At 40.1% G+C, this 14543-nt stretch overlaps 1 protein-coding gene across 1 annotated transcript in view; it reads right to left on the bottom strand.

Annotated features, from left to right (window-relative positions):
- Window positions 1-14543, bottom strand: part of LOC130277472 (IST1 homolog) — a 59372-nt gene that overhangs the window by 8155 nt on the left and 36674 nt on the right. The window contains exons 5-9 of the mRNA XM_056528147.1: window positions 7212-7392; window positions 6575-6662; window positions 5155-5238; window positions 3138-3248; window positions 1761-1820 (exon numbers count right to left, since the gene is read on the bottom strand). Coding sequence (XP_056384122.1) covers window positions 1761-1820; window positions 3138-3248; window positions 5155-5238; window positions 6575-6662; window positions 7212-7392 — 524 coding nt within the window. The remainder of the gene's footprint in view (window positions 1-1760; window positions 1821-3137; window positions 3249-5154; window positions 5239-6574; window positions 6663-7211; window positions 7393-14543) is intronic.

The following is a 14543-nucleotide window of genomic DNA, read 5'->3' on the forward strand; positions in this document are numbered from 1 at the left end:
CACTTCCTGAGTTTGGTCTCCTACCAGGCCCGGAAGAGACCAAACTCAATGTAATATTTGTGGCAGGGAACAGAACAGAGCCACCTAGTGGACATTTTTCCTATTACATTTTAAACATATTTATGTTGATAATCTTAAAAGCAAGTGAATGGGAAAGTGTCTGCTAATTACACAAGGAACACTATATTAAAAGTTTTATTTGGTGACAGGTACTCTTTAATAAAAGTACCAACTCTTTCAAGTTTACAATGGAGTGCTGTGGTTTCTGCGCATTTTTTCAATGTTTGGAGGAATCCACAGGACAGGATCTTCTGTTACTGCTCGGCACTAGAGAGGTTGGATTGAAGAATTTTGTTTTATTACCTGAAATTTAGCTTTTTTACTTGAATGGGCAACTAGAATAAGAAAAACTGTGGCAAATTAACTTAATTTACATTCTATCTTCCCTTCCTTTAAGGGAATGTGTCATCAGAAAATTACCTATTCTCTAAGTCATGTTACACTTAATCAAGTGTATGTTAAACATTATTTGAAGAATGGCCACTAGGCCTAACATTAAGCTGATGGTAGATGGTGACTTCATGGGATGAGCAGGGTTCAACGGCGCTGACCAGGAAAGACACGCCAGTTAAGATCAGAAAGGTTTAATGAATAAAATGAGATGTGTTTCACTGCAATTGCACAGTTTCATCAGGCATGCTCTGCTCCTCATCCTCCCAGGTGTGGTATCCGCACAGAAGAAAAGCATACTTACAATTGGCATGAATGGTTATCCTTATTAGAAATCCATTACACTTTCCTCTCTCCTAAAATGCTTGGTGAAATTTAAATGGGCACGGTCATTAAAACCAATTTTTGCTATTGCACTTTTTGGTAAATAACAAATCTTTCTAATGTACTTTGTTTAAAAAATATAACGTTTTCTATGTTTTACTTGTGTTTACAAAAACTGCCACCAGGTGTCTCTCTTCTTGTCCAGAACACATTTCCCCCTTTCTCTTACACAGATTTTGAACTCTTGTTGGCCTGGCAGAAGTCCAAAATTAGGAAATGCAGTCTGGAGTGCTGAATGGGGTGTGTGCAGCCTTAGCCAGTCATAGCTCATCTCACACTGAACTGCTCTGGGCTGTGTGTAGCCGAGTAAGGGAGGATGATGTCACACCTGCTGGGGAACGCCCCTTCCCAGTCTGTGAATCTGACTGAGCAGAAGATACAGAGCAATATCAAGGTAGAAAACAAAAACAATTATAAAAATAAAGGCAGGGGGTGGTTTATCATGATGGGGGCAGTGAACTGGGAGGAATATAAAATGTAACAAGATCATGACAGGTACTCTTTAACTCCATACAACTGATGGAGGAAATACTTTCCATAGACCTATTGAACTAAAGAGCATACAATATTATTTGGTGTGGCTTCTATTTAGGGAATCCGCGGCTTTCCAAACTTGCTTAGCTAACCATCCCCCATTCCCAATATAATTATGTCTTGTTGTATATGTGTCTATGTAGTTGTGTTTGGTTTGTCTACTATAGCTCTTTCATTACTATATTACAGTACAGCTGTGCGTGTTATTTTCTTCCAAGGTCATGCTCGACAAGTGTTTTTTTGGTCTTTTGTACATATATGTACCCATGTCCTGTATTGCATTATCTCTGCTGTACACCACATTCTTCTTTTATCTCTTTGACTGAACTATAATATAGGATTATGTATCTGGTACCAGGGGAATCTCCTTGGTCTCTTCCATCAAAGCTTACCTTCCACATGTTTTCATCTGTAATCTCCAAGTTACTAAGGTCAGGCAGCTGAACTTCACTCTGGGAAAAAATCATAATCACAGACATATAATAGTTATAAATGCAAGCATAAAAGACAAAACAATATACTGAAGCTACACATAGGTTGTTTTATAGTGTGTCAAGTTCAGTCTTTTATAACAAGGAAAAACTGGTGCAAACTCACGTTTTGTCAGCTGCTGCTTATAAAGCACAATCTAAAAATGTGTGCATTGTTCTAACGTTGTTTTTGACTGCAGTTTACAAACGCAAAAGTGAGAAAACTACCATGAGGTAGTGTAAATGAATGGTTAGCCAGTGTGGGCTTGTTCATTGAAGTAGTGTCGTGGACGGAGCACCTTTTACATTGTAGAGGGCCTGTTGGGCTGGGGACCCATCCTTTAGATGAATCTGTGCTTTCTTAGTATATAGGGTTAGGATAGTCTAGCTGTGAAAGGGAATATGTAGTATGCAGAAGTCTATGTGTGGGCTATTTATGTGGCAATATGACTGAGCTCATCATTTCCAGCTTGTGAAGGAGTGAATTGTGGAGGGGATGCATGCTGGGGGTGCGAAAGACCACAGACCGAGAGAATAGTTAATGCAGAGGACGGGATAAGAGGACAGGATATTAGGTTGGTATATGAAGTTGGGATATGACTGCAGGATATGAGGTAGGGATATAAGGGCGGCATATGTTGTCTGGATGGGATATGAGGATGAGATATGAGGATAAGAACATTATTATTGCTTTTCCTCTCCCACATGGTTTAGATAGGAAGACAGTGCAACATCAGGTACTCTGCCTTTCTACAGCATAAAATCGGCAGTATGTGTGAATATACTCTAAGGCTGGTTACACACACAGCATTTTTGGGGGGAAAACGGCCATGCAGTTCTGAAAAACAAAAGCTAGAAATAAATTCAAGTGAAATGGGAAATATAAAGGAAGGATTTATACTTCTCCTTCCTGCTAAATCCACTTCTTGCTTTGACTTAAAAACTGCAGTGGCAGTTGTCCAAAAACTACCATATGCAACACCAGTGTTCCGGATTGTTCAAACAACAGCACCACCTACAACGAACTACAACCAATTAGCCTGAGTGCCCTGAAAGACAGTTTTAATAATCAAGCAAACTTAGCCTCTGTAATGTGAAGACTCAGCACTGTGGCCCTTTTATTGTCAACATCAGTGGGGGTCCTAGATGTTACCATCACACTTTAATGAGACAGGTAATCTGAAGCTTTAAAAACGTAGAAATCCATTTTACTCCAGTTACATCAGGAATGCTATATATATATATATATATCCTCAAGCATATAACTAAAGGCTTGTGCAAACTCCAAATTATACTCACTGAAACTGCAAGATCCATTTCATAGGGAATGTTATAGTGGTTGCTGATCTCGATAAGATACTTCTCCACCAGACATTTAGAAGGAGCTACGGTACTAAGCCTCTGCTTCAGCTGTGGAGAAAGAAAGCTTGAGGCCAGAACCTCAAGCATATTACACTTTTGAGTTGACTTAAAATAGCACATACGTTCTGAACGGAGTCTCTAGTTCAGTGGTTCTCAACCTTTTTCACGACTGTACCCTTAAAGGGTGATAGTATTTCGGCGGGTCCCGTGGACAAAATAAATCATAAAAGTACTTAATTTCATAAAGGCGTGTGCTTACCTTTCTAATGCGATACTAATGCGATACTTAATCCCCTTGTGCCATTATTCCCTCCTCCCTCTGATCCCCTTTTGCCATAATCGGATAATGGCAAAAGGGAATCAGAGGGAGGGGAGAATAATGGAACAAGGGGATTAAGATGGGGGGGGGGGGAAATAATGATTACACCCGCTCCATATTAAGCCCCTTGTGCCATTATTCCCCCATCCCTCTGATCCCTGAGGGGGGCATGGCTTATTTCTCCCATGTAGACCTGCATCCTCTGCTCTGCCTTCGCTACCCGCAGCTCTAGATTCGGAAACCTTCGGAGAGCTGAGGGGGGGGGGAGCGTTCGCATGGCAAACGATGGCCGCGTGCCCACAGAGGGGGCTCGGTGTGCCACCTGTGGCACGCGTGCCATAGGTTCGCCATCACTGACCTAGTAATTCTGTTTGGGACATATGTACTTTTTGAAGCAGATTAGACATTGCAACACAAAGCCCAGTTGCCATTAACATGGTTGTTAATGACCATGCAGTTTTGCAGGTAAAACTGCAGGATTACTGGTAAGATTGTTCAGCCATTTAATACTACAGTATGTGATTTTGGTTACATGTCACTACAGCGTTGGAACCCAGGCTGAAATACTACATGCAGTTTTTGCATCTTCTTGCTGGATCCAAAACTGCATCAAAAACTGTACCTCAGGCTTCATCAAAAACTTAAAGGGGTACTCTGGTGGATTTTTATTTTTTTTTTTATTAACTGGTGCCAGAAAGTTAAACAGGTTTGTAGATTACTTCTATTTAAAAAATCTCAATCCTTCCAGTATTTATCAGCTGCTGTATGCTCCACAGGAAGTTGTATAGTTCTTTTCTGCCTGACCACAGTGCTCTCTGCTGACACCTCTGTCCATGTCAATAACTGTCCAGAGCAAGAGCAAATCCCCATAGTAAACCTCTCCTGCTCTGGATAGTTCTTGACAAAGACAGAGGTGTCAGCAGAGAGCACTGTGGTCAGGCAGAAAATAATAATACACCTTCCTGTGGAGCATAGTGCAGCTGATAAGTACTGGAAGGATTAAGATTTTAAATAGAAGCAATTTACAAATTTGTTTAACTTTTTGGCACCAGTTGATTTAAAAAAAAATATTTTTCACCAGAGTACCCCTTTAATGTGTGGTTCTAGCATTCACACATAGGCCCTCATTTACTATTGCAAACCTGACATGTTTTGTCGGGTGGTGTGCCAGATTCTGTCACATTGTGCCAGAAATTCTGTCTGTGCCAGAATTTGCGCCAGAATTGAAAAAACCCGACTAACCCTCCATTTTGTTAAGAAAACCCGAAAAAGGGGACGTGGCCTCCGAAAAGTGGTGTGTTCCCGTCATTTTCACAAAAACCCAACATATTTACTAAGGTTTCCACATAAAATGTGGTGGATTTGAGCTGAGAAAAACCTGCAGATCAGAACATGTGTAAAAAAAATAGCAAAGTGTAGGGAAAGTGCAAAATGTAGGGAAACCTTAGTAAATACAGTGGAAAAAAAATTGTAGGGAATTAAAACCCACAAAGAAACCTACACAACACTCTTAGTAAATGAGGGCCATCGTATTTTAGTCATCATTTGCAATTTGAAAGAATGCAATTTTGCTACTTTTGCCCATGTAGAATAACTTAAAATTTGTCTGCCCATATTTGCACAGCTATAACTTACTTTTGGATTAATGGATTCAGCTTTACCCTTCTGACATAGTTTGCCATACTTTTTGCCATACTTGTTGCACAACTGCATAGAGACCTGTAATGTACACAGAACAGATCATTTACTGCAAAAACACAATCCGCTGGCATGCAGCTTTTATACCACATTGATATCTCTAATGAATATCAACAAGATCTAATAAAATACATTTTAGAACTTAGAAATGTTTCCATTTTTAGACACTAGTAACACTAGCCTTAGGCCGGGTTCACACTTGTGAATCTGTGAATGGAAAACTTTCGTCCGGAGCTTCCAAGCGCGGCCAGCACCAACTGAATCAGCCAGCCCTAGGACCACACAGACATTGCCGTCCCCATAGACATTGAGCAAGTTTAATGTTCTAGCAGAATTTTTCGAGTGGATTTTCCAGGTGGAAAGTCTGCCTAGAAATGTCTGCAGTGTGCACGAATGTAATTTCAAAATGGAATTCCATAATGGGAATCTGGTGTGCTGTGTTGTTGCTGTAGCATGGCTATTGCGTGGGATTAAAGTCTATGGCCCTTAAAGGGGTACGCCAGTGAAAACCTTTTTTCTTTTAAATCAACTGGTGGCAGAAAGTTAAACATATTTGTAAATTACTTCTATTAAAATCTTAATCCTTCCAGTACTTATTAGCTGCTGAATGCTACAGAGGAAATTCCTTTCTTTTTGGAACACTGATGACATCACGAGCACAGTGCTCTCTGCTGACATCTCTGTCCATATTAGCAACCATGCATAGCAGATGTATGCTAAGGGCAGCATGGTGGCTCAGTGGTTAGCACTGCTGCCTTGCAGTGCTGGGGACTTGGGTTCAAATCCCACTAAGGACAACAATAAATAAAGCGTTATTATTATTATAATAATGTCAGCAGAGAGAACTGTGCTCCTGATGTCATCAGAGAGCATTCCAAAAAGAAAAGAATTTCCTCTGCAGTATTCAGCAGCTAATAAGTACAGGAAGGATTAAGATTTTTTAATAGAAGTCATTTACAAATATGTTTAACTTTCTGCCACCAGTTGATTTAAAAGAAAAGGTTTTCACCAGAGTATCCCTTTAATACCTGCTGAGATGTAACATCTCATGCACTGCAGTATTCCCATTTACAGACAGAGGTAAGGCTATGTTCACACACAGTATTTTGGTCTATTTTTGAGCATTAAACAGATGAACGAGCAACAAAAACTGCTGAAAAAAAACAGTATAGCCTCAAAATCTGCAAAAATCGGCTGAAAATATGGCTGACAATATGGACCAATGTGGACATACTGTAGCTTAAAACCAATTTGGCTATGTGAAAAATGTAGCATTGACACTTTATTGAAGCAGAACTTTAGAAAATTCTTCAAATCCTAAAAAAAAATTATTATAGAAAGATATTCTATTACCCACTGGTTTTAGTTCTGGAACGTCCGCCTCTACTAGTGGGGTAGACCAAACCACACTGGACACAGCTTCTTCTAGATCAGGGCTTAATTCCCTATAGAAAAGTAATTTTAGTGTTATTATGAGATGTATGCTGACCACAGATCCTAAATAACTTGACATTGCAAAAATAGCAATAAGAACAATTGTCCTGTTTGATCTCAGAAATTTATATTATTTTCACATCATGTTTTCGGTCATCCAGCAAGGTATCCATTTTTCTATTTGCTAGATCTGTCCAAAGAAAGAATATGTAAATGTCCACACAGTTTTAGACAGATCTGTCTTAAAAACTGATCAGCCCTGCCTGTTTTTTATTGATGCATCTGTTGTTTTTATTTCTTTCCCTATAGGTAACAGATAAGTATTGCGAAAAAGGAGATAGCACCGCCAATTGGACGGAAAAAGCAGACATATTTGATGTCATCCATGACATTATATCCGTCGCTATATACTTTTTCCATAGAAATTTAAGACAGATCAAGATAGAAAGCAATGCATCTCACGGTGTGCAATAAAGAGAAAAGAAGTCTTGGCCATCCAGAGAAACAAAAATACAAAAACAGATATTACACATAGTGTATAAGATATGGTGCAAACTTACTTCATTGTTTTTATTAAATCCAGTCTTTCTAGAATAAGTTGACAGTATAAATGCAGCATCTCCAGGACTTCCACCATGTAATCTTCTCGAATAATGGACTCCACCTGGATTCGTGCATTCTCATGTTTCCCACCTACTAAATAATCTGCTATCTCTTTCCTCTTCTTCTGGACCAACTCAGCTGAAATAAGGAATATAAGTATAATTAAATAAATAAATAAATAAATAGAATACCATTTTTTAATAATAATAAAGATTATATATATATATATATATATATATATATATATATATATATATACATATATAGATAGATATATTAAGCCTTACTGGAAAGGAAGGATATGGGCACATATGGAAGATTAGCAGCAGATTTGTCTGATAGGATCTCTATATGAAAAATCTACAGTGTTTTCAATAGCAGCAATGTGGAAAAGATTTTTAAAATCACATCCTGTGGAAAAGATCCATACTAAAGTCCCCATATCAACTATCCTGTCAGATTCGCTGCATATTTATTGTGTGTTTTCCCCATTGTCTTTAATAAATCTTCATGTGCTGTGGATGTGCTGCGGATCTGCAGAAAAATCTACAACTGCAGAATTTAAATACATTAAAGGGTACCTCTCATCAAAAAAACTTTTGATATATTATAGATTAATGTATGCAGAATAACTTTACAATTGCATGTTATTAAAAAATATGCTTCGTTCTATTTAATTTTCCACTTTGAAGAAATGACCACTAGGGGTCTCCCTACCAGTCCTGGCAGCAAGCATTTCAGACTCATGCTGGAGTCCTAAACACTACGAGCTGCCAGTCTGCTTTGTTCACAAAGGAGAACACTCAGAGCTGCCAGCCTGCTTTGTTCACAGCCTGTTTGGCTGTGAACAAAGCAGGCTGGCAGCTCTGAGTGTTAAGGACTCAAGCATGAGTCAGAAATGCTTGGTGACAGGACTAATCGGGAAAAATACAATAGAAAGAAGCATATTTTTCATTAACACGCTATTGGAAAGTTATTCAACATTCATTAATCTAAAATATATCAAAAGTTTATTTGATGAGAGGTACCCTTTAAGGGTAGGGTCACATGAGGGCATCAGCATCATATTTCACATTGTGGATCACCTGACAGCAGTCATGGAGCAATTGCAGAGCGAGGTAGCTCTGTGTATCCACTCATAGTGGTGTATTTCTACAGTGGAAAATCTGCCACTACAAAGGGAAACACATAGCTACCCAGCGGCAGCCAGTAGCTCGCTCTGCAGTCCCTCAGTAAATGTAGTCAGGGGCATCCGCAGCGTAAAATACACTGCAGATCCACCCCGGGTGACGCTTAAGGGGAGGGTCACACGTAGTGTATACACTGTGTATTCTTCAATGAGAAAACACACAGGGCTTCCCTGTGGCAGTCCTAGTTGCAGCGAGGTTTGGACGCATGACCAGCATGCTGCACTAACTGTGATGCGCTGGCCCTGCCTCCAAACCCCACTGCGTACACAGGGCTGCCACAGGAAAACCCTGTGTGCTTGCTCAAAGGAGAATACACATCGTATTTACTGCTGTGCAGCGGATTTTGCCAAACGTGAAATATGCTGCATAGATGCAATGTGTGACTCTACCCTTAAGGGGTATTCCCCTCCCGTTGTTTTACTGTTTATTATTTTCTTGTGTTTATGAAAACAGCAAAACTTGCAGGGCTATACCATTTATACTTTTCAAATTGCAAAACTTCCCTGCTTTCGCTCCTTCCAGCTTTCCTGAGTACCTTTTAGCGGCTGCACAAAGGCCAAAGTTTCCACTTGGTTTTTTTCTGGCAGTTTTGGGGAAAAAAGCCAAAGTCAGAAGTGGATCCATAAGGAAGGAGAAGTATAGGTCCTTCCGTTATGTATCCTATTCCTTTTGAACACATTTCTGGCTTTGGCTCAAAAACTGCAGTGGCAGTTTTCCAAAAACTGCCAGAAAAAAACATCAAGTGGAAACTTAGCCTAAACGTCCCCAAATCCACAGCAACAAATCTTCAGCAAATCAACACCAGAATGTGTAGCTGTATTCTAATACTTTTAGTATAAGAAAATTTGTTCAGTCATTAGTCATCTGCCTATTAGTAGTAATACGTTTATAACAACTTCACTATAAGGCCTTGTTCACAAACTGTCTTTGGACCTCATTCTAAGATGTAAAGAAATGTCCAAAAAACATTTTGGACTGACAGACATTTAATGCAATTTAATGGGAAAGCAGCTGTCAGTTCATGAGTTCATGTAGGTTAAATTTTACAGCCATAATTGTAACAACCATGGGGTAATTTCTGAGTCAAACAACATCAATTTTCTCAGAATGTGTTCTTTTGTGGCTACAGCACATGTTAATTGTATATTAGCATGTGTTGTAGCCCAAGGAAACTGATGAAAAAGTGTGAAAAAACATCGAAACATTTTTAACCTTAGGGACATTTTCACCTTAAAGGAGTACTCCAGTGAAAAACTTTTTTTTTTAATGAACTGGTGCCAGAAAGTTAAACAGATTTGTAAATTACTTCTATTAAAAAATCTTAATCCTTCCTGTACTTATTAGCTGCTGAATACTACAGCGGAAATTCTTTTCTTTTTGAAACACAGAGCTGTCTGCTGACATAATGAGCACGGTGCTCTCTGCTGACATCTCTGTCCATTTTAGGAACTGTCCAGAATGTTTGATATGGGGATTTCCTTTTACTCTGGACAGTTCCTAAAATGGACAGAGATGTCAGCAGAGAGCACTGTGCTCATGATGTCAGCAGACAGCTCTGTGTTTCAAACGGAAAATAATTTCCACTGTAGTATTCAGCAGCTAATAAGTACAGGAAGGATTAAGATTTTTTAATAGAAGTAATTTAATCTGTTTAACTTTCTGGCACCAGTTGATTTAAAAAAACGTTTTTCAGCGGAGTATCCCTTTAAGGACACAGCCCTTTTTTGCAATTCTGACCACTCTCACTTTATGCATTAATAACTCTGAGATGCTTTTACCTTTTATTCTGATTCCTAGACTGTTTTTTCGTGACATATTCTACCTTAACATACTGGTAAATTTTTGTCATTACTTGCATCCTTTCTTGGTGGAAATTCCCAAAATTTGATGAAAATTTTGAACATTTTGCATTTCTCTAACTTAGAAACTTTCTGCTTGTAAGGAAAATGGACATTCCAAATAAATAATATATTGATTCACAAGTACAATATGTCTACTCTATGTTGGCATCATAACGTTGGGATGTTTTTACTTTTTAAAGACATTAGGGGGCTTCAAAATATAGCAGCAATTTTCAAAATTTTCCCGAAAATTTCAAAATCTGAATTTTTCAGGGACCAGTTAAGTTTGAAGTGGATTTGAGGGGCTTTTCTGTGAAAAAATTACCCCATAAATGACCCCATCATAGAAACTGCACCCCTAAAAGCAATCAAAATGACATTCAGAAAGTTTGTTAACCCTTTAGGTGTTTCACAGGAATAGCAGCAAAGTGAAGGAGAAAATTCAAAATCTTCATTTTTTACACTTGCATGTTTTTGTAGAGCCATTTTTTAATTTTTACAAGGGGTAAAAGGGGAGAAATCCCCCCAAAATTTGTAACCGAATTTCTCTCATGTAAGGAAATACCTCATATGTGAACGTGAAGTGCTCTGTGGGTGCACTAGAGGGCTCAGAAGGGAAGGAGCGACAATGGTATTTTGGAGAGTGAATTTTGCTGAAATGGTTTTTGGGGGGCATGTCACATTTCGAAGCCCCTATGGTGTCAGAACAGCAAAAAAAGAAAAAAAAAACACATGGCATACTATTTTGGAAACTAGACCCCTCAAGGAACGTAACAAGGGGTACAGTGAGACTTAACACACCACAGGTGCTTGATGACTTTTCGTTAAAGTCAGATGTGTGAATGAAAAAAAAGTTTTTTCACAAAATTGCAGTATTTTCCCCAAATTTTACATTTTTACAAGGGGTAATCGGAGAAAATGCCCCCCAACATTTGCAACCCCATTTCTTCTGAGTATGGAAATACCCCAGGTGTGGACGTCATGTGCTCTGCTGGTATACTACAATGCTCAGAATGGAAGGAGTCACATTTGGGTTTTGGAAAGCAAATTTAGCTGAAATTTTTTTTGGGGGGCATGTTGCATTTAGGAACCCCTATGGTGCCAAAACAGCAAAAAAAAACACATGGCATACTATTTTGGAAACTACACCCCTCAAGTAATGTAACAAGGGGTACAGTGAGCCTTAACACCCCACAGATGTTTGACGATTTTTCGTTAAATTCAGATGTGTAAATGAATTTTTTTTTTTCACTAAAATGCAGTTTTTCCCCAAAATTTTAAATTTTTACAAGGGGTAATAGGAGAAAGCACCCCCCAAAATTTGTAACCCCATCTCTTCTGAGTATGGAAATACCCCATGTGTGGATGTCAAGTGCTCTGCTGGTGCACTACAATGCTCAGAAGAGGAGTCACATTTGGCTTTTGGAAAGCAAATTTTGCTGAAATGAAAACAAAAAAAAACACATGGCATATTATTTTGGAAACTACACACCTCAAGGAACGTAACAAGGGGACAGTGAGCCTTAACACCCCACAGGTGTTTGACAACTTTTCATTAAAGTCGGATGTGTAGATGGAAATTATTTTTTTTCACTAAAATGCTTTTTCCCCCCAAATTTTACATTTTTACAAGGGGTAATAGGAAAAAATGCCCCACAAAATTTGTAACCTCATCTCTTCTGAGTATGGAAATGTGTGGATGTAAAGTGCACTGCGGGTGAACTACAATGCTCAGAAGAGAAGGAGCACCATTAAGCTTTTGGATAGAGAATTTGTTTGGAATGGAATTTGGTTGCCATGTGCGTTTACAAAGCCCTCCGTGGTGCCAGAAGAGTGGACCCCCCCCCCACATTTGAACCCATTTTGGAAACTACACCCTTCACAGAATGTAATAAGGGGTGAAGTGAGCATTTACACCCCACTGGCGTTTGACAGATCTTTGGAACAGTAGGCTGTGCAAATGAAAAATTACATTTTTCATTTTCACTGACCCCTTTTTAAAAATCAGACACCTGTGGGGCGTAAATGCTCACTGTACCCCTTATTACGTTCTGTGAGGAGTGTAGTTTCCACAATGGTGTCACATGTGGGGGGGGGTCCATTGTTCTGGCACCATGGGGGCTTTGTAAACACACGCAGCCTTCAATTCCGGACAAATTTTCTCTCCAAAAGCTCAATGGCGCTCCTTCTCTTCTGAGCATTGTAGTTCGCCAGCAGAGCACTTTACATCCACATATGGGGTATTTATATACTCATAAGAAATGGTGATACACATTTTGGGGGGCTTTTTTCCCAATTTTTCCTTGTGAAAATGAAAAATTTAGGGTAAAACCAGCATTTTAGTGAAAAACATATTTTTTTTCATTTTCCCATCCAACTTTAACGAAAATTGTCAAACACCTGTGGGGTGTTAAGGCTCACTATACCCCTTGTTACGTTCCATGAGGGGTGTAGTTTACAAAATGGGGTCACATGTGAGTATTTATTTTTTTGCGTTTACGTCAGAACCGCTGTAAAATTAGCCACCCCTGTGCAAATCCCCAACCTTTTTTGTGCGCCCGCAGAGCATTTTATGCCCACATATGGCGCATTTTCATACTCAGGAGAAATTGCATTACAAATTTTTGGGGTATTTTTTTCCTTTTACCTCTTGTGAAAATGTAAAGCATGGGGCAACACCAGCATGTTAGTGTAAAAAAATTTTTTTTTTACAATAACATGCAAGTGTAGACCCCAACTTTACCTTTTCATAAGGGGTAAAAGGAGAAAACAAAAAACAAAATGTGTTACGCAATTTCTCCCGAGTACGGAAATAAGCCATATGTGACACTAAATTGTTGCCTATATGACAGGGCTCCAAAGTGAGAGAGCGCCATTTGAGGCCTACATTAGGGATTTGCATAGGGACGGACCCGGATGCAAGAATTACACTTGCCTCCGATACCAAAATTACCCTACGGCAGTGTTTCCCAAACAGGGTGCCCCCAGCTGATGCAAAACTCCCAGGATGCCTGGACAGTCAATGGCTGTCCGGCAATACTGGGAGTTGTTGTTTTGCAACCTATGGAGGCTCCGTTTTGGAAACAGTGCCGTACCAGATGTTTGTCATTTTTATTGGGGGGTGGGGGGGAATGTGTAAGGGGTATATGTATACGTAGGGTTTTACTTTTTATTTTGTGTAGTGTAGTGTTTTTAGGGTACATTCACACAGGCAGAGGTTTACAGCAAGTTTCCCACTGGGAGATTGAGCTGCAGCGGAAAATTTGCTGCATCTCAAACTTGCAGCGAGAAACTCACTGTAAACCCGCCTGTGTGAATGTACCCTGTACATTCACATGGGGGGGGGGGGCAAACCTCCAGCTGTTGCAAAGATACAACTCCCAGCATGCCCTTTGGCTGTCGAGCATGCTGGGGGTTGTAGTTATGCAACAGCTGGAGGCACACTGTTTGCAAAGCACTGAGAGTTTGTTACTTAACTCAGTGTTTTGCAACCAGTGTGCCTTCAGCTGTTGCAAAAACCCACAACTCTCAGCATGGAGTGACAGCCGAAGGCCATGCTGGGACCTGTAGTTATGCAACAGCATACTACTAAAACTCCCAGCATGCCCTTTGGTTTCCCGTGCATGCTGATGGTTGTAGTTATGCAACAACTGGAGGCACACTGGTTGCAAAACACTGGGAGTTTGTTACAAACTCAGAGTGTTTCGCAACCAGTGTGACTCCAGCTGTGGCAAAACAACTTCCAGCATCTACGGTCTGTCAGTGCATGCTGGGAGTTGTAGTTTGCAACTGCTGGAGGCACACTGGTTTTGAAACAATGAGTTAGGTAACAAACTCAGTGTTTTGCAACCAGTGTGCATTCAGCTGTTGCAAAACTACAACTCTCAGCATGCACTTACAGCCGAAGGGCATGCTGGGACTTGTAGTTATGCAACAGCTGGAGGCACACTACTGCAACTCCCAGCATGCCCTTTGGCTGTCCGTGCATGCTGGGGGTTGTAGTGATGCAACAGCTGGAGGCACAAAAATGTGCCTCCAGCTGTTGCATTACTACAACCCCCAGAATGCACAAACTACCAAAGGGCATGCTGGGAGTTGTAGTTGTGTCTTTTGCTGTTGCATAACAACAACTCCCAGCATGCCCTTATGTTCATGCTGGGAGTTGTTGCTGAGCAACAGCAGGAGGCCAGCCTTACCTCCTGCTGCTACGCAGTGAAGATCCGCCTGCCGTCGCCGCCTCCGCTGCTAGGACCCCGAT

This window comes from Hyla sarda, chromosome 6 (genome assembly GCF_029499605.1).
Source record: "Hyla sarda isolate aHylSar1 chromosome 6, aHylSar1.hap1, whole genome shotgun sequence".
In the NCBI taxonomy this organism is placed as follows: Eukaryota; Metazoa; Chordata; class Amphibia; order Anura; family Hylidae; genus Hyla; species Hyla sarda.